The sequence below is a fragment of the Nomascus leucogenys genome, chromosome 15 (genome assembly GCF_006542625.1).
Source record: "Nomascus leucogenys isolate Asia chromosome 15, Asia_NLE_v1, whole genome shotgun sequence".
Taxonomy (NCBI): Eukaryota; Metazoa; Chordata; class Mammalia; order Primates; family Hylobatidae; genus Nomascus; species Nomascus leucogenys.
This window is the reverse complement of record NC_044395.1, coordinates 60,255,896-60,279,749: the sequence shown is the minus strand read 5'-3', so window position 1 is coordinate 60,279,749 and position 23,854 is coordinate 60,255,896. Positions and strand designations below refer to the sequence as shown.

The 23,854-nt window shown below is 40.1% G+C and overlaps 1 protein-coding gene across 13 annotated transcripts in view; it reads left to right on the top strand.

Annotated features, from left to right (window-relative positions):
- Window positions 1-23,854, top strand: part of EMSY (EMSY transcriptional repressor, BRCA2 interacting) — a 109,618-nt gene that overhangs the window by 25,863 nt on the left and 59,901 nt on the right. For all 13 annotated transcript variants that reach the window (XM_012506264.2, XM_030829199.1, XM_030829194.1 and 10 more), the window contains one exon: window positions 2,912-3,188. In XM_012506264.2, coding sequence (XP_012361718.1) covers window positions 2,912-3,188 — 277 coding nt within the window. The remainder of the gene's footprint in view (window positions 1-2,911; window positions 3,189-23,854) is intronic.

The window sequence follows — 23,854 nt, the reverse complement described above, 5'->3', positions numbered from 1 at the left end:
ACATCATTATATCGTTTAATCCTTGTAATGACTTTGCATGGTAGGTATTATTATCCCCACTTTATAGATGAAAATTGGAGCCCAGAGATTCCAACATGTCTAGGGGCCTGCCATTTTTAAGTGGCAGAGGCAGGATCTAAGTGCAGGTTCATTTAAGCTTGTGGTCTTTTTGCCATATTGGTCTACTTCTCAGTTTGTATCATGGTTGATTGTTGTTTTCTAATAATGCTATATAGGTGTTTGGTGATCAAGTCTATCTATAAATATGTGGGTTGACTCTATATAGGTGTTTGCTGATCTTATGTATCTTTCTTGATGCCTCAAATAATTAACTAACAAACTCCTTAAAGTAATGGACAAGTACCTATATCTTGTAATTCTCTGTAACACTGGATAAATACTTATATCTGGTAATTCTCTGTAACACTCAAAGTATATAATAACAATGTTATGGTCAGAGCTTCTTTGAGATGTAGGTCCTGAGTACAGATGTATTCAGTAAATTTTGACTGACTAACTTCTGGCCTTCTTTAGAAGTGATATAAAAATGAAAAAGAATTTTCCCTTAAATTCTTTAGATTTTTCAAAACAGCTTTTCTTTTCTAGATAGGTACAAATAATTTCATTTAAAGAAGAAGGAGATAATCTGCTCTGTTTTGGGTTTTACTATACCACGCCAGAATAAAAATGTGATACTACAGACTTCTAAATAATTTTTGTGTTCTCATTTGTAAAATGGGGATAATAATAGTACACATATCATAGAATTGTTGGGAGATTTAAATAAGCCAATACATATTAGCCCTAGGAGCTATTCTTGATTCTGTTCTTTTCCTTATCCCTGCCATTTCCATTCATCAACAAATCCTATTCTCTCTACTTTTCAAAATAATCTGACTCTGATCACTTCTCTTTGTTTCTGCTACTAACACTCCAGTGCAGGCAGCCTCTATCATTTTTTGCTTGGTCTGATGCAATAGTTTAACTGGTCTCACTGCTTCCCCTCTTGCCTGTTATCATATAGCAGCTAGAGCGATCTTTTAAAATATACATCAAATTTTGTTTTTCTTCCTACTTAAAATCTTCATGTGGCTTTCTATTATACTTAGTATAAAAATCTAAATTCTGCATTTGATGTAGCCTCTGCTTACTTTTCCAACTCCTCTTTGCCCTATGTGCTTTTTGCTACACTACTTTCTTTTCTGTTTTTAAATTTATCAAGCTACTTCTGACTGTAGGTCCTTTCCTTCATACTATTCTCTCTGTCTGGAATGATTTGTCGCTAAATCATCTACAGTTTTCTAGTTATACTGGCAAAACCTTGACATCTCTTTCCTGCCTCTCTTTTTCTCCATTCTTCATATCAACATACAAGCAAATCCTGTTGGCTTTACCTTTGCAGTGTATTCAGAATCTGTTCACTTTTTACCTCTTCCACCACAAATACTTTGGTTACCATCATCCCTGCCTGGTTTATTACAGGAGCTTCTTAATTTGTCTCCCTGTTTCAAACTTCATTGCCCTACTGTACTTTTTACCTAACAGGTAGAGTAATGATTTTTTTTTAAATGGACTTTATTTTTTAAAACAGTTTTAGGTTTACAGAAAAATTGAGAAGATAGTACAGAGAGTTCTCATATACTCTGCACCCAGTTTTCTCATTCTTTTTGTTTTTTACCAACTTCCTGGGAAGTCTCCTTTATTCTGAACATTTTACATTGGTGTGATACATTGTTACAGCTAATGAACAGTATTAATGCATTAATGTTAATTAAGTCCATGGTTTATTCATATTTCCTTGGTTTTTACCTATTGTCTTTTTCTGTTCCAGGATACCATACTATATTTAGTTGTTATTTCTCCTTAGGCTCCTCCTGATTCCTCTTTACTGTGCAAGTTTCTCAGACTTTCCTTTTTTTTGATGACCTTGACAGTTTTGAGGAGTACTGGTCAAGTATCTTGTAGATATACCCCAACTGTTAGCATTTGTCTGATGTTCTTCTCATGATTAGACTACGATTATGGGTTTTTGGACAGAAGACCTCAGAGAGAAAGTACCTTTTTCGTCACATCATATAAAGGGTATATACTGTCAACATGCTCTTACATGGTTTAGTCCTTCATTACTTCTCTGCAGTTGTCTACTACTAATTTGTACTCTATACATTTCTATCCCATTCACTAGATCTTTGAAGTTTGTTGAACATACCAAGCTTGCTTCTGCTTTAGGGCCTTTGTATTTACTGCTCCCTGTGCTGATGGATGATCTTCTGGGTAGCACCGTGGTTCATATCCCTACTTCCTTCTGGTTTCTGCTCATATGTCACCTTACTGAGAGGTCTTTATTGAATATATTACTTAAAAAATCATACAGTGCTCCCATCATTCTTTATTCTCCTACCATACTTTTTTGTCTCTTCCATTTGTCTCTGCATGACATATACTTACTTTTCTGTTTATTTCTCTCCCACTACTAAAATGTAAGCTACTTGAAGGTATCAACTTTGTTTCTTTTGTTCATTCTTCTATTCTCCAGCGTCTAGAACCATGCCTGGCACATAGTAGGTGCTCAATAAATATTTATAAATGAATGAATGTTTAAATTACTTTCTAGAAAGAGTGTGCCAATTTATACTCCCTAAGTAGTATGCTGAAATGTCTACTTTCCTGTATCTTATACAGCATTGATGTTATCTTTTAAAATATTTGATTTGTAAAATTGTTGCTTTTAAATGCATTTTGATGATTACTAGTAAAGGAAAATTTTAATATATTTTTAGTTGTATATTCTCTGTTGAATTGCTTCTTCATTTTTCATAAGCTATTTTTAAATTGTATATAACTAACTGTGAGTCTAGATACATTAGTAGTTTAGTGGGTACATAAAAATAACTTATTTTTTATTCCTTAGGTTATTATAGTCACCACATCACCAAGCTCAACCTTCGTGCCCAACATTCTCTCCAAATCCCATAACTATGCAGCAGTCACTAAGCTTGTACCAACATCAGTCATTGCTTCTACAACCCAGAAGCCGCCAGTTGTTATAACTGCTTCACAGTCCTCTCTGGTCAGTAATAGCAGCAGTGGCAGCAGCAGTTCTACACCATCACCTATTCCTAATACAGTTGCAGTAACAGCTGTGGTGTCCTCTACACCATCTGTGGTCATGTCAACAGTAGCACAAGGTGAGTGCTGTTTCACAATTTAATTCTGTCACAGTTGCTATATGGAATTTTGAAGAAAACTTGGTGGGTGTGTTTCTCTGCTTTGGGTGTGAAGGTCCCTACTGTTAGACCCAAGATCATCACCCCATGTACCCCAGTTTGAGAATGTCAAGATGGTAGGTGATTGCATTTTCTTATATTAATATGCTTGCCCCAAGTTGTTTTGCACAGTACCTAATTACCTGGGCTGCTAACATTCACAAAATGTAGGTTAAATCTTGTCACTATAAATTTCAGAGGGCTGTACAAATATCTTTAATATAATGAAATTTTTAAATGAGAAATTTGAAATTATATTACCATAGGTTCTTCAGAGGAAACACCAAGTGCACATCCTCTTCAAAGTAAATGATAAGAGGTAGGAGGAAGAAGATGGTTTCAAGGATATGCCATTTGCTTTTTCTTCAGTCTCCTACATTTTTCTTTTCTTTTTTTTTTTTTTTTTTTTCCTCGTTGAGACAAGGTCTCACTCTGTCACCCAGGCTGGAGTGCAGTGGAGCAATCTTGGCTCACTGCAGCCTCCACCTCCTGGGCTTAAGTGATCCTCCCACCTCAGCCTCCTGAGTAGCTGGGACCACAGGCACACACCACCATACCCGGCTATTTTTTTGTATTTTTGGTAGAGACGGGGTCTTGCCATGTTGCCCAGGCTGGTCTGGAACTCCTGAGTTCAGACAATCCACCTGCCTCAGCCTCCTGAAGTGCTGGTATTACAGGCACAAGCCACTGTGCTCCACTAGTCTCCTAAATTTTTCTGTATGGATAGATGATGGAAATATTAACTGAAGAGCAACTGAGACCTGAACTCAAGGGCAATTGCTGCTTAATAGCAGAGTAAGCCGGGCACAGTGGCTCACGCCTGTAATCCCAGCACTTTGGGAAGCGGAGGCGGGTGGATCACTTGAGGTCAGGAGTTCAAGACCAGCCTGGCCAACATGGTGAAACCTTGTCTCTACTAAACAAATACAGAAATTAGCCGGGCATGGTAGTGCACACCTGTAATCCCACCTACTCGGGAGGCTGAGGCAGGAGAATCGTTTGAACCCGGGAGGTGGAGATTCTAGTGAGCTGAGATTGCACTACTGCGCTCCAGCCCTGGTGACAGAGCAAGACCCTGTCTCAAAAAAAAAGCAAAGGAAAGGAAATGTGGAAATCTCAGTTCCATTTTAGCTTAGTTTCTTAATACCTTTGTGTTCCTCCCATATGAAAGACAAGACAAATAGCATATCGTCAGAAATTTCCTTTTTTAAGTGTTCGTAGGTCTTAAGAGAGTTGATTAGAGGGAAGCATATATTATATAGAATTCATACCCATATTTATAGTCTGTCACAGGGAGCTTGGAAGCAATATAGAAGGGTACTTGGTATTAGTTTTCATTGAGTTTTATGTGAATAATATATAACTCAAGACAGATTGGGCTTGGAAATATTCTAGTTTATGAACTAGGAGTGAATGCAAGCACTCAAGTAGGAAAACAGTGTCTTGATTGCTTTAATGATGTATTGTGTGTTTTATGTAACTGTTAGCAAGGAAGAGATTACATAGATATAGATGCAGTCAGTATTTCTTCACTCTGCAGCTGTTATAGTAGGATATGGGAGCATCTGTCATTATTTTCTAGTTCTAATACCCATTTAATGTCTCAATCAATGACAACAAGTAGCAGTCTCCAAATTTCCTTTTATGTCACCTTAAGTAATTTGAAAAAAATTCCAACATTTCTATTTATACAGCAGTGAATGAGAATATAGTCCTGTTAAATACAGAAATATATAATTTTTGAGTTAGAGTCTCCCTCTGTTGCCCAGGCTAGAGTGCAGTGGCGTGATCTTGGCTCACCGCAACCTCCGCCTCCTGGGTTCAAGCAATTCTCCTGCCTCAGCCACCCCAGTAGCTGGGACCTCAGCTGTGTGCCACCATGCCCGGCTAACTTTTGTATTTCTAATAGAGGTGGTGTTTTGCCATGTTGCCCAGGCTGGTCTCGAACTCCTGGCCTCAAGAGATCCTCCCTCTTCACCTACCAAAGTGCTGGGATTACAGGTGTGCGCCACCATGCCCGGCCTAAATATAAAAATGATTTTTATACAGAAAATTTGTTTAAAATGTTGGTTACAAACATGTTCCGAATTCACCATTTTATAATTTGAAGGTTGAGAGAAGGAAAGACCACCTGACTCCTCATCTGACTGATCTGTATATCAACACTAATATAAATTATCATCTGTTGATAGTTGTTTTTCTCTGCCAATACTCATCCAACAGTTTGCTGGTTTTACTGTATTAGAAAGATTACTGTTTTTCCAAGATAGATGGTACTATTTGAGATGAGGGATATTTCTCTTGGTTACTAATAAAATATCTTGAAGCAAAATGAATATTCCAAGCTTCTAATTTTCATTCTTAATTTTCTCCAGGTAGCCACTGAATCTCTTAGGAACTTAGGACTTTCTTCATTTTCTCCTTTGCTTCTTAGCATTCTACATCTCTTTGAGCCTTAAGTAATTATAGGGGAGCTGGATGTGACATCTCAGAGATTTCTCTTAAAGTCACTGGAAGCTAATAGAGAATGAAGGATGTGAAAGTAAACTCTGAATATGTATTCTCAAGGAAACGATGTGATTATTTTGTTTCTGTTTGAGATATTTAATTTAGATGTTATTAGTACTAAGAAATCAAGGAATTTTTTTTTTTAAACAAGGTAAATATTGATGGAAATGGTAACACATAGATGGCGTTTGTGATTTTGCCTGCAGGGCTTCTGTGGCAGCTCCTGTGTGGGTACATCAGGCAAGAGGGCATTCGGTGTCTCCTTCTACTATGGACTAGAGTCATATTGTTTTAGAGCTGATGTATCTCTGGTTGTGCCTGTAGGGATAGCTGGTGGTAGAGGGGAAAGGGTCTTAACAGTAACTTGGTAACTGACTCCATGTTTGTAAGTGTAGTGATGGTCCACACTGCATTAATCGATGTAGTTATGTCTCTTTTAACTTAGCTGTCTTCTCTCTCTCTCTTTTGTCCTTGCAACTTACTTGTTGAAGGAATAACTAATTTTTTCGAGAGTTTCCCATGGTCTGGATTTTACTGATTTCATCTGTGTATTGTAGTTTAACAAGGTCTTCTGTTCAATGCATTTCCATAAAACTGGTAGCCAAATCTAAGAGCTTGATTAGATTCAAGTCTGATTGTTTTTGGAAATAGGAAGAATGAACATTTTATATAACTGGTGGTGTGTGCTTCTTGTTGCATTATTTTAAGAGACACGTAATGTCTGTTTTTTCCCTTTAGTGATGTTAACGTTGACTAGAGGATACAAGTGTTAGTTACCAAATGGTTTTAATAGCTATTGATAATCTTTGCCTAGATCTAGTATTTTATTGGTTGTTGCAAAATGCATTTTATCTTTATTTTCATTTATTAGCTAGAATTCTTAAAGAAGTACTTTCCTTTATTATTATTGCTTACCCTGAGGTACAATTCATATGGGAAAAGCAGGATACATGCCTGATTATTTCTCTTTATTTGTATGTTTTCAGATGAATTGGTTCATTGGCCAGTAAGATTTTCACTTCCCATATTATTAAGATGTTTGATGTCTATCAATACATTGCAGATCTTCCTTCTGGTGCTCACATTGTTCCATCCTTGCCAGTGGGAGCCTCTTAGTTGGTTTCTAAATTCTTTTGACACAACTACATTAGTCTTTAATAGTGTCCTTGTTTTGTGGTATGTTGAGATGTTCCTGGTTCATCTTGTACATTTTCTCCCCTAGAGTTGAAATTAGACATTTCTTCAGGGATTCCTGGTTTCTTAGTGAAAAATGGTGTTTAGATACCACAATCTGGGCATTGTGGGGGTGGTCATTACTACTGTATTGGTCATTGTTTCTGCATTTTATTGGTGGACAGAGCTACAGTTCTTTTCTGTTTGTTTAAGAGGAAATACATCATCACTTCATACTGATATTACCAATTACAATTTATAATTATGGGTTTTAACTTTTTCTATTTGTATGTTTGTATCTTTTTTTCTCCTGATGATTCAGGAAGAATCTTTAGGAATCAGAAAATCCTGATTCCTAATGATTAATAAAATTATACCTTTAATGTATTGTATAATACATAATAGTTTCAGAATAACAGAACCAATATGATTATTGAACATAAATTTTTATTGTAGTTATTTAGTTTTTAAGGGTATTCTAAGGATATACAATCAAATTACTGTATTTAAAAGTCAGTTGAAATAATTCTTTTCTCTGTAGTCAAGCATTATAGGTTAATTTGTTTCTGGGTTTTTTTTGTTTTTGTTTTTTGTTTTTTGTTTTTTTTTGGATTGTCATTTTGAAAATTTTTGCTAAATTTTATTTATAATTATATAACATATTTACATAGTTCCAAAATCAAATCCACAAAATCAGATATGTTCTGAGAAGTCTGTTTATCTATGACTCCAACAGTGTTCTGTCCTCCCTGATGGGTAGTCTTTTTAATTTTTATTTCTCCCTTCATTTTTTAACATATAAGCAAATATGTATTTATTATATTTTAACTTTTTCTTAGATAAACGTAATATACAGACTGTTGTGCACTTTAATGTTTGGAAGGAGTAATTTTTAATTTGGTGGTTATAAGTCTGGTGCTGGTAATACAGAAAGAAATAATAGCTGAAATGTGGTTTGTGTGTATAGAAGGAAATAGTTTATCTTAGATGGCTGCTTCTTCATAGTTGATTCGTCTTCCTTTTTCCTCCAGATTTTGTACTTAACAGACTAGAAGCTGTAATTAGCTTTTATTGTTATCTCTCAAATTCATTCTCAAATGGATTATTATTTCTTAGATTGATTCCACTTTTTTTTCTGCCTGTTTCTTAGATTAATTGTTGCTACTGTTTTTTTTCTTTTACTTTGGTGAGAAAAATTTGCTCTCATCTTGTTCTTTTTATGTTATTTTATGGATTTCATGAATTATTTACCCAATGTTGTGACAATCTTCTGCTGACCTTTTATTTTCCCTCCTTGACCCGTCTTCAACCTAACAAGTTACTTCCAATTACATTGTTTCCATGAATACTCCTGCTGTCTGCACTTTATTTACTTTCTTTAGGCTGGCCCGGAATGCAGTTTCTGTTTTCCATTCCCATTTCACAAAATACCTTCCCTGTGACATCCCCCAACCTTATCAGTTCAACATGGTTCCCATTTAGTATCTAAAAGCATTTAAAAGTTATTTAAAACCTAACAATATTAGTAGGTCAGACAGTTTAGGAGAACAGTAGAGAACAAAGCGATACCAGTAATCCCACCACTGTACCACAATAGCACTTTCTATTTTCTATATTATTACCTTTTTACCCATGTGAATAATTTTTTTTTTTTTTTTTTGAGACTGAGTCTCGCTCTGTCGCCCACACTGGAGTGCAGTTGTGCGATCTTGGCTCACTGCAGTCTCTGCCTCCCAGGTTCAAGCGATTCTCCTGCCTCAGCCTCCTGAGTAGCTGGGATTACAGGCGCGTGCCACCATGCCCCCAAAATTTTTGTATTTTTAGTAGAGAAGGGGTTTCATTATCTTGGTCAGGCTGGCCTTGAACTCCTGACCTCATGATCCACCTGCTTCAGCCTCCCAAAGTGCTGGGATTACAGGCGTGAGCCACTGCACCTGGCCGTGAATAATATTTTTTATATATTTGGAATAAAAACTTCATATTCTATTTGGTAGCATGCTTTCTTCATATATCGTTGCTTTGTTAACATTATTCTATTTTTCTATAAATATTCAAATTATTTTCAGAGCTGTTTAATATTTTTATTATTGTTGCATAATTTATTAAGTTTATTATAATATATAATGTATAATAATTTATTAAATTATTCCCTATTGTTGGGTATCTAGTGTGTTTCCAGGGTTTGATATTCTAGATTTAACTATAGTGAACATCTTTGTGAATTTAACTGAGCCTTCCATTTTCTTAGAATCAGCACTCAGGAGCAGGATTACCAAATAGAAGAATTGGAATTTTTTTGTAGAGTTTACTAAATACCATATTTTGTCCACGTGAACTATATCCTTTCAGAATATTTCATTAGTATATGGCCAGTATTAAGTCCTTATTCTTCTTGTTTAAAAAAAAATGGGGCAGAGGGAATAATTTTGGCGGTTAAAGAAAAATTGAATAGCATACTGCTTAACCAGTAGTTTGATCATCCCTAATCCGAAAATCTGAAATCTGAAATGCTCTAAAATCTGAAGCTTTCTGAGTGCCAACTGATGCCACAAGTGGACAATTCCACACCTGACTTTATGTGGTAAATTGCAATTAAAACACAGGTGCACACCACACAGTTTATTCAGCGTTCCCGAGGGAAAAAAGACTCCTTCTGCCTTCTGTAGCAGTGATATATCTTTTCCTTGCACACCCGGATTCCCCTCACACAAGCACTCCCACAGAGGGTAATAAAATGGCATGTATGCAGGCTGGATGCACCAATAACAGGTTCCCCGCAATGCCCCACATGGGGCCAAGACCTATGTGCATCACTTACTGTGTTTTTTTGCTTATTTTCTGTTCTGTGGTGTAAAGATGTTGAAAATGTCCAAAAGGCCTGCAGATACCTCTGAGGGGTAATAGTGACAAGGACACAAGGAAGCATTTATGTTTATATACAGCACAGAAAGACAAGCTGTTGGAGAAACTGGACAGTGGTGTTAAGTGTGCAGTGTGTTGCAAAAGAGTATGGTGTTGGAATGACTACCATATATGACCTGAAGAAACAAAAGGATAAGCTATTGAAATTCTGTGCTGAAATCATGAACAGAAGTTAATGAAAAATAGAAATACATTGCACAAAGCTAAAAATGAAGATCTCAATCACGTATTGAAAAAGTGGATCCATCAGCATTGTAGTGAACTCGTGTCACTTAATGGTAATACTGGTCATGAAACAAGCAAAGATCTATCATGATGAACTAAAAATTGAAGGAAGCTGTGAATATTCAACAGGCCATTTGCAGAAATTTAAGAGGAGACACGGCATTACAGTTTTAAAAATTTGTGGTGATAAAGCATTTGTTGATGATGAAGCAGCAAGAAGTTCATTGACAAGTTTGCAAAGTCACCGCTGGTGACTATCTTATACCAGAACAAGTCAGTAATGTTGATGAAACATCACTGTTTTGGTATTAATGCCCCAGAAAGACACTGGCTCTAGCAGATGAGACAGCCAATACAGGAATTAAGGATGCCAAGGACAGAATAACTGGGATGGGATGTGGTAATGTAGGAGGCACTCATAAGTGCTGTGATGGGCAAAAGCTTGCATTCTTGCTGTTTTTAAGGAGTGAATTTCTCACCAGTCTGTTATTATGGTAACAAAAAAGCATGTATTACTAGGGATATCTTTTCTGATTGGTTTCCAAACATCTTGTACCAGCAGCTTGTGCTCACTGCAGGGCAGCTGGACTGTGCAACAATGGCAATATTTTATTTCTTGATGACTGTTCTCATCTTCCAGTTGAAATTCTCCTCAAAAACAATGTTTATGCCATGTACTTTCCCCCAGTGTGACTTTATTAATTCAGCCATGTGGCCAAGGTATCCTTAGACCAATGAAGAGTTAATATAAAAATGCTTCTTGGGGGAGTGGCTAGCAAGATAGCCGAATAGGAACAGCTCTGGTCTGCAGCTCCCAGCGAGATCAACACAGAAGGCAGGTGATTTCTGCATTTCCAACTGAGGTACCTGGCTTATCTCACTGGGACTGGTTAGACAGTGGGTGTAGCCCATGGAGGGTGAGCCAAAGCAGGGTGGGGTGTTGCCTCACCCAGGAAGTGCAAGGAGTTGGGGAACTCCCTCCCTTAGCCAAGGGAAGCCATGAGGGACCCTGCTGTGAGGGACGGTGCATTCAGGCCCAGATACTGTGCTTTTCCCATGGTCTTTGCAACCCACAGACCAGGAGATTCCTTCGGGTGCCTACGCCACCAGGGCCCTGGGTTTCAAGCACAAAACTGGGCAGCTGTTTGGGCAGACACCGAGCTAGCTGCAGGAGGTTTTTTTGTTTTGTTTTGTTTTGATTTGTTTTGTTTTTGAGACAGAGCCTTGCTTTGTCACCCAGGCTGGAGTGCCATGGCGCGATCTTGGCTCACTACAAGCTCTGCCTCCTGGGTTCACGCCATTGTCCTGCCTCAGCCTCTCGAGTAGCTGGGACTACAGGTGCCCGCCACCACGTCTGGCTAATTTTTTGTATTTTTAGTAGAGACAGGGTTTCATCATGTTAGCCAGGATGGTCTCGATCTCCTGACCTCGTGATCCGCCCACCTTGGCCTTCCAAAGTGCTGGGATTAGAGGCGTGAGCCACCATGCCTGGCCAGGAGTTTTTGTTTTCCATAACCCAGTGGCACCTGGAACACCAGCGAGACAGAACCATTCACTCCCCTGGAAAGGGAGCTGCAGCCAGGGAGCCAGGTGGTCTAGCTCAGCAGATCCCAACCCCATGGAGCCCAGCAAGCTAAGATCCACTGGCTTGAAATTCTCGCTGCCAGCACAGCAGTCTAAAGTCAACCTGGGATGCTTGAGCTTGGTGGGGGGAGGGGTATCCACCATCACTTAGGCTTGAGTAGGTGGCTTTTCCCCTCAGAGTGTAAAGAAAGCCACCAGGAAGTTCGAACTGGGCAGAGCCCACTGCAGCTCGTCAAAGCTGCTGTAGCCAGACTGCCTCTCTAGATTCCTCCTCTCTGGGCAGGGCATCTCTGAAAGAAAGTCAGCAGCCCCAGTCAGGGGCTTATAGGTAAAACTCCCATCTCCCTGGGACAGAGCACCTGGGGGAAGGGGTGGCTGTGGGCGCAGCTTCAGCAGACTTAAACGTTCCTGCCTGCCAGCTCTGAAGAGAGCAGCAGATCTCCCAGCACAATATTTGAGCTCTGCTAAGGGACAGACTGCCTCCTCAAGTGGATTCCTGACCTCCATGCCTTCTGACTGGGAGACACCTCCCAGCAGGGGTTGATAGACACCTCATGCAGGAGAGCTCTGGCTGGCATCTGGCAGGTGCCCCTCTGGGACGAAGCCTCCAGGGGAAGGAACAGGCAGCAATCTTTGCTGTTCTGCAGCCTCCACTGGTGATACCCAGGCAAACAGGGTCTGGAGTGGACCTCCAGCAAACTCCAGCAGACCTGCAGCAGGGGGGGCCTGAGTGTTAGAAGGAAAACTAACAAACAGAAAGGAATAGCATCAACATCAACAAAAAGGATGTCCACACAGAAACCCCATCTAAAAGTCACCAACATCAAAGACCAAAGGTAGATAAATCCATGAAGATGAGGAAAAACCAGCGCAGAAAGGCTGAAAATTCCAAAAACCAGAATGCCTCTTCTCCTCCAAAGGATCATAACACCTCGCCAGCAAGGGAACAAAACTGGACGGAGAATGAGTCTGACGAATTGACAGAAGTAGGCGTCAGAAGGTGGATATTAACAAACCTCTCCGAGCTAAAGGAACATGTTCTGACCCAATGCAAGGAAACTAAGAACCTTGAAAAGAGGTTAGGGGAATTGCTAATTAGAATAATTAGTTTAGAGAAAAACATAAATGACTTGATGGAGCCGAAAAACACAGCACGAGAACTTTGTGAAGCATACACAAGTATCAATAGCCGAATCAACTAAGTGGGAGAAAGGATATCAGAGATTGAAGATCAACTTAATGAAATGAAGCATGAAGAGAAGATTAGAGAAAAAAAGAATGAAAAGGAATGAACAAAGCCTCCAAGAAATATGGGACTCTGTGAAAAGATCAAACCTACGTTTGATTGGTGTACCTGAAAGTGACAGGGAGAATGGAACCAAGTTGGGAAACACTCTTCAGAATATTATCCAGGAGAACTTCCCCAACCTAGCAAGACAGGCCAACATTCAAATTCAGGAAATACAGAGAACACCACAAAGATACTCCTCGAGAAGAGCAACCCCAAGACACATAATCATCAGATTCACCAAGGTTGAAATGAAGGAAAAAATGTTAAGGGCAGCCAGAGAGAAAGGTTGGGTTACCCACAAAGGGAAGCCCATCAGACTAACAGCAGATCTCTCTGCAGAAACCCTACAAGCCAGAAGAGAGTGGGGGCCAAAATTGAACATTCTTAAAGAAAAGAATTTTCAACCCAGAATTTCATATCCAGCTAAACTAAGCTTCATAAGCGAAGGAGAAATAAAATCCTTCACAGGCAAGCAAATGCTGAGAGATTTTTGTCACCACCAGGCCTGCCTTACAAGAACTCCTGAAGGAAGCACTAAACATGGAAAGGAAAAACCAGTACCAGCCACTGCAAAAACATACCAAATTGTAAAGACCATTGACACTATGAAGAAACTGTATCAACTAATGGACAAAATAACCAGCTGGCATCATAATGACAGGATCAGATTCACACATAACAATATTAACCTTAAATGCAAACAGGCTAAATGCCCCAATTAAAAAACACAGACTAGTAAACTGGATAAAGAGTCAAGACCCATCGGTGTGCTATATTCAGGAGACCCATCTCATGTGAAAGACACACATAGGCTCAAAATAAAGGGATGGAGGAATATTTACCAAGCAAATGGAAAGCAAAAAAAAGCAAGGATTGCAATCCTAGTCTCTGACAAAACAGACTTTAAACCAACAAAGATCAAAAAAGACCAAGAAGGGCATTACATAATGGTAAAGAGATCAATGCAACAAGAAGAGCTAACTATCCTAAATATATATGCACCCAATACAGGAGCACCCAGATTAATAAAGCAAGTTCTTAGAGACCTACAAAGAGACTTAGACTCCCACACAATAGTAGTGGGAGACTTTAACACCCCACTGTCAATATTAGAAAGATCAACGAGACAGAAAATTAACAAGGATATTCAGGACTTGAACTCAGCCTTGGACCAAGTGGACCTAATAGACATCTACAGAACTCTCCACCCCAAATCAACAGAATATACATTCTTCTCAGCACCACATCACACTTATTCTAAAATTGACCACATAATTGGAAGTAAAACACTTCTCAGCAAATGCAAAAGAATGGAAATCATAACAAACAGTCTCTCAGACCACAGGGCAATCAAATTATAATTTAGGATTAAGAAACTCACTCAAACCTGCACAACTACATGGAAACTGAACAACCTGCTCCTGAATGACTACTGGGTAAATAATGAAATTAAGGCAGAAATAAATAAGTTCTTTGAAACCAAGAAGAACAAAGATACAATGTACCAGAATCTCTGGGACACAGGCTAAGGCATGTTTAGAGGGAAATTTGTAGCACTAAATGTCCACAGGAGAAAGCAGGAAAGATCTAAAATTCACACCCTAACATCACAATTAAAAGAACTAGAGAAACAAGAGCAAACACATTCAAAAGCTAGCAGAAGTCAAGAAATAACTAAGATCAGAGCAGAACTGAAGGAGATAGAGACATGAAAAACCCTTCAAAAAATCAACAAATCCAGGAGCTGGTTTTTTGAAAAGATTAACAATATAGAAAGACTGCTAGCCAGTCTAATAAAGAAGAAAAGAGAGAAGAATCAAATAGACACAATAAAAAATGATAGAGAGAATATTACCACTGATCCCACAGAAATACAAACTACTATCAGAGAATACTATAAACACCTCTACGCAAATAAACTAGAAAATCTAGAAGAAGGCCAGGCGCAGTGGCTCATGCTTGTAATCCCAGCACTTTGGGAGGCCAAGGCAGGCAGATCCCCTGAGGTCAGGAGTTTGAGACCACCCTGACCAACATGGAGAAACCCCATCTCTACTAAAAATACAAAAAGTTAGCTGGGCATGGTGGCACATGCCTGTAATCCCTGCTACTCGGGAGGCTGAGGCAGGAGAATTGCTTGAACCTGGAAGGTGGAGGTTGTGGAGATTGTGCCATTGCACACCCAGCCTGGGTAACAAGAGCAAAACTCCGTCTCAAAAAAAAAAAAAAAAAAAAACCTAGAAGAAATGGATAAATATCTGGACACATACACCCTCCCAAGACTAAACCAGGAAGAAGTCAAATCCCTGAATGAATCAATAACAAGTTGTGAAATCGAGGCAGTAATTAATAGCCTACCAACCAAAAAAAGCCCAGGACCAGACAGATTCACAGCCAAATTCTACCAGAGGTACAAAGAGGAGCTGGTACCATTCCTTCTGAAACTATTCCAAACAATAGAAAAAGAGGGACTCCTTCCTAACTCACTTTATGAGGCCAGCATCATTCTGATACCAAAACCCAGCAGAGACACAACAAGAAGAAAATTTCAGGCCAATATCCCTGATGAACATCAATGAAAAAATCCTCAATAAAATCCTGGGAAACTGAATCCAGCAGCACATCAAAAAGCTTATCCACCACGATCAAACTGGCTTCATCCCTGGGATGCAAGGCTGGTTCAACATATGCAAATCAATAAACATAATCCATCACATAAACAGAGCCAATGACAAAAACCACATGCTTATCTCAATAGATACAGAAAAGGCCTTTGACAAAATTCAACACCCCTTCATGCTTAAAACTCTCAATAAACTGGGTATTGATGGAACGTATCTCAAAATAATAAAAGCTATTTATCACAAACCCACAGCCAATATCATACTGAATGGGCAAAAGCTGGAAGCATTCCCTTTGAAAACTGGTACAAGACAAGAATGCCCTCTCTCACCACTCCTATTCAAAATAGTATTGGAAGTTCTGGCCAGGGCAATCAGGCAAGAGAAAGAAATAAAGGGTATTCAATAAAGGGTATTCAAATGGGAAGAGAGGAAGTCCATGTGGAGAAATTGAAACACTTTTACCCTGTTGGTGGGAGTGTAAATTAGATCAATGATTGTGGAAGACGGTGTGGCAATTCTTCAAGGATCTAGAACCAGAAATACCATTTGACCCAGCAATCCCATTACTGGGCATATACCCAAAGGATTATACATCATGCTACTATAAAGACACATGCACATGTATGTTTATTGCAGCCCTGTTCACAATAGCAAAGACTTGGAACCCACCCAAATGCCCATCAGTGGTAGACTGGATAAAGAAAGTGTGGCACATATACACCATGGAATACTATGCAGCCATAAAAGAGGATGATTTCATGTCCTTTGCAGGGACACGGATGAAGCTGGAAACCATCATTCTTGGCAAACTAACACAGGAGCAGAAAACCAAACACCACATATTCTCACTCATAAGTGGGAGTTGAACAATGAGAATACATGGACACAGGGAGGGGAACATCACACACTGGGGCCTGTTGGGGGGTGGGGGGCAAGGGGAGGGATAACATTAGGAGAAATAACCAATGTAGATGACAGGTTGTTGGGTGCAGCAAAGCACCATGGCACGTGTATACTTATGTGACAAACCTGCATGTTCTGCACATCTATCCCAGAACTTAAAATATAATTAAAAAAATGCTTTCTTGAACAGCATACTAACAGCAGTGAACAGAGGCATGAGTGTGGACGATTTTCAAAAAGAGTTTAACATGAAGGATGCCATGTATGCTGTTGCCAATGCTTGGAACATGGTATCTAAAGACAAAGTTGTGCATGTCTGGCACAACCTCTGGCCTGGGACTATGTTTCGTGATGATGATCAAAGTAGTGACTTCGAAGGATCTTGTATGTCAAATGAGAAAAAAATGATCTCTGACCTCTCCTCCTTACATATGCAAAAAAAATATACCTTCAGAGTCTGTCTGGAAGGTGGGTGAAGTGAATATTTAAGAAGTTTTTAACGTCCATAATGAGGCTGCAGTTACTCCAGTTGACTGATAGTGAAATAGCCAAAATGGTTCTGAATCAAGGTGGTCATAATAGTGATGATGAAGATGACATTAACACTGCAGGAAAAAGTCCCATACATGACATGGTGAAAATGTGTGATGATCTTACTGAAGGACTAGAGCAGTGATCATTTATAATAGAATAAGAAATCATGTCAGTTTATACAATCAGAGAGAAAATTCTAAAGCAAAAACTGTTGTTAATAAGACAGATGAGGCTGGGTGCAGTGGCTCACGCCTGTAATCCCAGCACTTTGGGAGGCTGAGGCAGGCGGATCACTAGACCAGGAGATCGAGACCATCCTGGCTAACACGGTGAAACCCTGTCTCTACTAAACAAAATACAAAAAACTAGCTGGGCCTGGTGGCGGGCGCCTGTAGTCCCAGCTACTCAGGAGGCTGAGGCAGGAGAATGGTGTGAACCGGGGAGGCGGAGCTTGCAGTGAGCTGAGATGGCGCCACTGCACTGCAGCCTGGGCGAGAGTCTCCTGGTCTCTCATCTGCTTCTGATGCTTCTTATTACCTAAAAACAAACACAGAAACAAAAACAGGATACAGTAACCTTTTAATCAAAACACAACATCATAGGTATAGACTGAAAGCCTGTCTTCATTTGTTCTTGCTCTTGTTTAACAGCTGATACAAGTATTCTGGTGATACTACTGTGCTGCTAGATTACCCTGAACATATTATTTTTTAACTGTATCAGTAGTATGTAATATTTTTTACTGTTAGATACTTATGTGTAAATAAGTGTAAGAAAATAATTGCTTATCAGTAGCATGCAAGTTCAGAGTCAGGAATGGTGGTGATACCTAACAACCGCAGATCGTCTACATGGGTGCCCAAGATAGTGACACCTTTGCTTTCTGATGGTTGTGTATACAAACTTTGCACAAAATTATTTAAAATATTTTATAAAGTTTATCTTCAGGCTGTGTATAAGGTTTATGTGAAACATAAATGAATTTCATGTTTCGACTTGGGTCACATCCCCGAGATACCTTGTTATGCCTATGGAGATATTCCCAAATCTGGAAAAGATTCAAAATATGAAACACTTATGGTCCCAAGCATTTTGGATAAGTGATACTCAAACTTTATGTAATTTTACACCTGATTTTTTTCTTTAATATCTATGAGTATAACACAAAACACAGGTAATGTTTTTAACATTTATGCATTATCTTTCCCCTTCACTTACATGACTTTTTAAAAAATGTTCTTTGAACTTCATATTTCTCTAGGGCTCGTGTTAAAAACTCTGAGTATTTCATATTTATTCAAAATTGCCAATGTAGCCTGAACCACAGTTCTTCCAAACATGGATTAATGTCTTTGTTTCAGTAATATTCACAGTAGCCCATTTTTTTGTGTGTATTTAAATGTTTCATAAATTTAGGCTGGGTGCATTGGCTCATGCCTGTAATCCCAACACTTTGGGAGGCCAAAGAGGGAGGGTTGTTTGAAGCTCGGAGTTCAACACTGGCCTGGGCAACGTAGCATGACCTCATCTCTACAAAAAATACAAAAATTAGCCAGGCGTGGTGGTGTGCACCTGTAATCCTAGCTACTTGGGAAGCCTGAGTCAGGAGGATTGCTTGAGCCCAGGATTTGGAGGCCGCATTGAGCCATGATTGTGCCACTGCACTCTAGCCTGGGCATTAAAACAAGACTGTCTCAAAAACAAAAACAAAGTTTAATAAAGTTATTGTTACAGAGCCCATGGATTATTTATGCTATTTTTTTTTGTTTTTTATTTTTTAGCTGGATCTGGAGATTCTTATATGGATTGTTAATATCCAAACTTACTTGCAAAATACGATGTGATTGAATATCTTTACATAAATCTGCATTGATCGAGTGATTGGTTTTTCACAATAAAATTTATTATCTCACAAAACCAGAAGTCCAGAAGGGAGGCCTAAGTTAGGCATTAGCTCATTTGAGCCATCAAGGAATTTCTTTTCACCTTTCTCTTTGCTTTTCTTGGTATATTGGCTTTTTTCTTGGGTAATTCTCATCCTGGGCAAGTTGAGTACATTTCAGGTTCTACATCTAGCTGTGACAATGTCAGGGAAAGAAGAGACAATTCCCTTCTGTGGGTCTGTTTTAGGAAACAAAAAATCTTTCCTAGAAGTCTTCCATGAGATTCTCCTTATATTATGCTGGCCACAACTGTGTCACATGTCCTACCTAAACTAGTTCTTTGCAAAAGTAATGGGGCCACCATGACTGGCTTAGATCAATTAGGAATTGCCTGTATGGCTGGCTTAGGGTCAGCCCTCTGAAAGTACATGCCAATGCCTTGTGGATTCTTTGGGAAAGAAAACAGGTTCTATTAGAAAAGAGGAGGGCAGAGGAGAAAGGAAATTAGACAGGCAACCAAGAGTGTATGCTGCATTTGATTATTTAATAAATGGTTTTAGAACAATTGACTTTTCATTTGGTTCTGTGCATGTCCATGTTACTTGGTTGTTGGACTTGATCAGATTCTTCTTGTTTTCACCTTTTTTTTTTTTTTTTTGGTCTACTTGTTATGTCAGTTACTGAAAGGGAAGTGTAAAAATCTCTAGCTATATTTGTGGCTTTGTACATTTCTCCCTTTAATTCTGTCAGTTTTTATACACACACACTTAGGATTATTGTGTCTTCTTGATGGATTAACCCCCTTTTCATTATGAACCATTCCTTTTTATCTCTGGTAACCCTTGATGTTATCACCGGTGTTTCCATGTCCGCCTTTTCTGATGTTAATATAGCCACTCCAACTTTCTTATGATTACGGTTTGCTTGATGTATCTTTTTTTTTTTTCGAGATGGAGTCTTGCTCTATTGCCCAGGCTGGAATACAGTGGCATGATTTTGGCTCACTACAACCTCCGCCTCCTAGGTCCCAGTGATTCTCCTGCCTCAGCCTCCTGAGTAGCTGGGAATATGGTCGTGTATCACCACACACCACCATGTCTGACTAATTTTTGTATTTTTAGTAGAGTCAGCATTTCACCATGTTGGCCAGGCTGGTCTCGAACTCCTGACCTCTGGTGATCCATCCACCCTGGCCTCCCAAAGTGCTGGGATTAAAGGTGTGAGCCACCATGCCCGGCCTACTTAATGTGTCTTTTTTTTCATTATTGTATTCTTAACCCATCTGTGCCTTTGTATTTAAAATATATCTCTTATGAACATTGTATAGTTAGGTCTTTTTTTCCAGTCTGATAATCTCTGACCTTTAATTGGAAGGTGTAGTCCATTTACATTTAATATTAATTATCAGTAGGATTGAGTTTAAGTCTGTCATCTTGACAATTGTTTTTATTTGTCTCATATGTTCCTTGTTCCTTTTCATCTCTTTCCCAGTCTTCTTTTAGATTTATTGCTTTTTTTTTTTTTAAGGATTCCATTTTATTTCCTCCACTCGGTAGCTACACTTAAAAAAAAAATAGTTGCTCTAGAGTAGGGTTCTCAACCTCCACATTGTTGACATTCTTGACCAGATAATTTTTTGTTCTTGAGGTTGACCTGTGCATTATAAACCTGACCTCTACCCACTAGGTGCCAGTAGCATATGCCCCCCACCCCTGTTATGAAAATAAAAAATGTCTCCAGTGATTGTCAGATATCCCGTGGGATGAGGAGAGGCAGAAAAATTACTATTGGTTGAGAATCCAGCTTTAGAGCTTACAGTATGCATTTTCAATTTATAACAGTCTACCTTGAAATAATATACTATTTCGTGTATTGTGTTAGAATCTTAAAAGAGTACTTCTATTTCCTCTCTCCTTTCCTTGTGCTATGGTTGTCATACGCTTTAATTCTATATGTATTTATAAACTTCACATTGCCTTGTTAATCTTTTTGCTTCAAACAGGTGATTTTCTTTTAAAGAAATTACAAAAGAGGGGAAAACATGTCTTTTAGGTTTACCAGGTTCATCTTATACTTTTCCTATTCCAGCCTTGGAATCAGTCATTTTTTCAAGAAGTCTTGGTTTCTTATAGTAGACATTAATAATTAGAAGCTAAGATCTGGGTGCTGGATATGCTCATTGCTAGGGTGTGTGTGTGTGTGTGTGTAAACACATGTACATCTGTATTCTCATATATTAAAAGCTGAGTTCATAGTGATACATCCAATTTCAATCAAACATTGCATGTTAACTTTTTTCCTCTCTCTATTAGTGAAAAACCTAACTTCTATTATCTTGAATATACTTGTATATCAGTTTCCTGATATGTGACCAATCTCACGTCATTGCTGTTGTTGCTTCCTCCCCTATGCAGATGCTGTCCTCATTCCTCTCAGGCTCTGACATCTGCATACTCCTACCTCAGCCCAGCTGAGTTCTTCTTCTTCTTCTTTTTTCTTTTTTTTTTTTTAAGAGATGGGGGTCTTACTCTGGCACCTAAGCTGGAGTATAGTGGCATGATCATGGCTCACTGCAGTCTCTAACTCCTATGCTCAAGGCTTCCTCCCACCTCAGCCTCCTGAGTAGCTGGGACTACAGGTGCATGCTGCCATGCCTGGCTTTTTTTGTTTGTTTTTTTGTAGAGACAGGGTCTTGCTATGTTGACCAGGGTGCTCTTGAACTCCTGACCTCAAGTGGTCCTCCTGCCTAACCTCCCAAAATGCTGAGATTATAGGCATGAGCCACCGTGTCCAGCCCCTCCTGAGTTCTGACACCTTCCCTCAGCTACCCCTTTGCATGGGTGCCGAGATTATAGGCATGAGCCACTGTGTCCAGCCCTGCCTGAGTTCTGACACCTTCCCTCAGCTACCCCTTTGCATGGATGCCTATCTCAACCTGGTCAGCTCTGACAGCCATGCCAGCTGGCCCTCCTAGGCAGAAGCCCTCACCCAGTTTGGACTCTGTACTCACCCTAGCCACCCTTTCCTATGGATACCCTGCTGAAGCTTTGAGATCCTGTGCTAGGTAGCTCACACTCATGGAAGCCCACTTTATCCCACTTAGGTTCTAACTTTACATGCTGGGTTATCCCATGAACTCTTCTCAGTGTAGATGCTCTCCTTCTCCTACTCTGGCTCCCATGGTAAGCCAGTCTCCAGAGTGAGCTCTGACACCTCATGCTAGACCACTCTTCTGCTTAGCTGCCTAGCTGTCCATCCTGCTTTATACCACCAGATGGCTTTAGTATGTAATTGTTTGGGTAGCTAAGGGGGATGGAAGAGGAAGAAGACCTTGTACTTGTTAAAACGAAACATTTATTAGTTTGTAATGATAGACTTGCGTGATCATTTGATTGTCTTCTCTGATCTTTCTTAAGGTAGGGACTGTTCCATGGATACAAAATAGTTTTCCCAGGATCTAGCATAAAGTATGTACTCAAGTTTTTATTGAATAAATAAATATTCAGAAAGATTAAGTACTTTAATTAGGTCATACAGCTATTATGTTTTTATGTGTTGAAGACACGGATTTAAATACACTTCTGGTTGGGCACAGTGGCTCACGCCTATAATCCCAGCACTTTGGGAGGCCAAGGCCAGCGGATCACTTGAGGTCAGGAGTTTGAGAGCAGCCTGGCCAAAATGGTGAAACCTCTACTCTACTAAAAATACAAAAATTAGCCATACATGGTGGTGCGTGCCTGTAATCCCAGCTGTTCGGGAGTCTGAGGCAGGAGAATCGCTTGAACCGGGAGGCAGAGGTTGCAGTGAGTTGAGATCACGCCACTGCACTCCAGCCTGGGCCACAGAGTGAGACTCCATCTCATAAATAAATAAATACAATGAATACAATTCTCTGATTACAAAAATAAATACAAGCATCCTGAATGCTTTCACATCAGATACTTTTCCTGTATAAAAGTATATGGAAATCATAGTGATGGCAGTGGTGGCCCATCTGGTAGCTGCTGCAGAGATGCTGCAGTGGGGGAGGCGTCGCCAGGGCTGCCCATTCCACAGAGCCCACAGGGAGCCAGGAACAGATAGGAACCCTACTCTCTTCTGAGTTGGCAGGGCAGGAGCCCTGCCCTCCTGGGTGCAGCTCCAGTGGGTGCAGTGGACTCCAGGTGAAGTCCGCAGACTTAGAACCTAAGTGGGATAAAGTGGGCTTCCATGAGTGTGAGCTACCTAGCACACACTCAGGTGGAGTGAGAAGTTAACAGGGCTTTTTCTGGCCCACCCATGGCTGCCCATGGACCAATCAGCATGCACTTCCTCCCTGCTGAGTCCATGAAAACCCTGGACTTAGCCAGACTCCAACAGACTGGGGAAAACCTGCCTGTGGAAAGGAGCTACCCACTGTGGGTCACCTCCCCACGCAGACCTGGGCATCCCTGTGCTCTCAGGGGCCAGGGAAGCCCCCCCTTCCCTTGCAGTCTCCGAAGTGTCTGCTCCTGCTGTCTGCCCCGGTTTCAGAGCAAAGTTGAGGCCTAGCCTGGGTGCTGTTACCACCCAGCTGGGTGCACACCACTTGGGGTGGCACTGACGTGCCAGCCCCCTGCCACCTGAACCCTGCCCCCCAGACTTTGGGTGCCAATGAGCACAGGAAGGAGGCCAAAGGGGGTCGAGGGTGGGTTGATGCGGGCCTGCAGGCGCCCCTTCCCAGAACAGCCTGGGCTCTGTGATTGATGGCAGCAGGAGGCAGACAGGCTCGTGAGTGGAAAGGGGCGGGCCCTGGTGAGGTCCCACCCTCAAACCAGGGATGGCCTGAAGCATGGGATCTGGGCTGTCAGTTTCAGGTGGAGTCGAGACTGGTGTGAGAAGTTACAGGGCTTTTTCCGGTCCATTGGCCGCCCATGGACCAATTAGCATGCACTTTCTCACTACTGAACCCATGAAAAC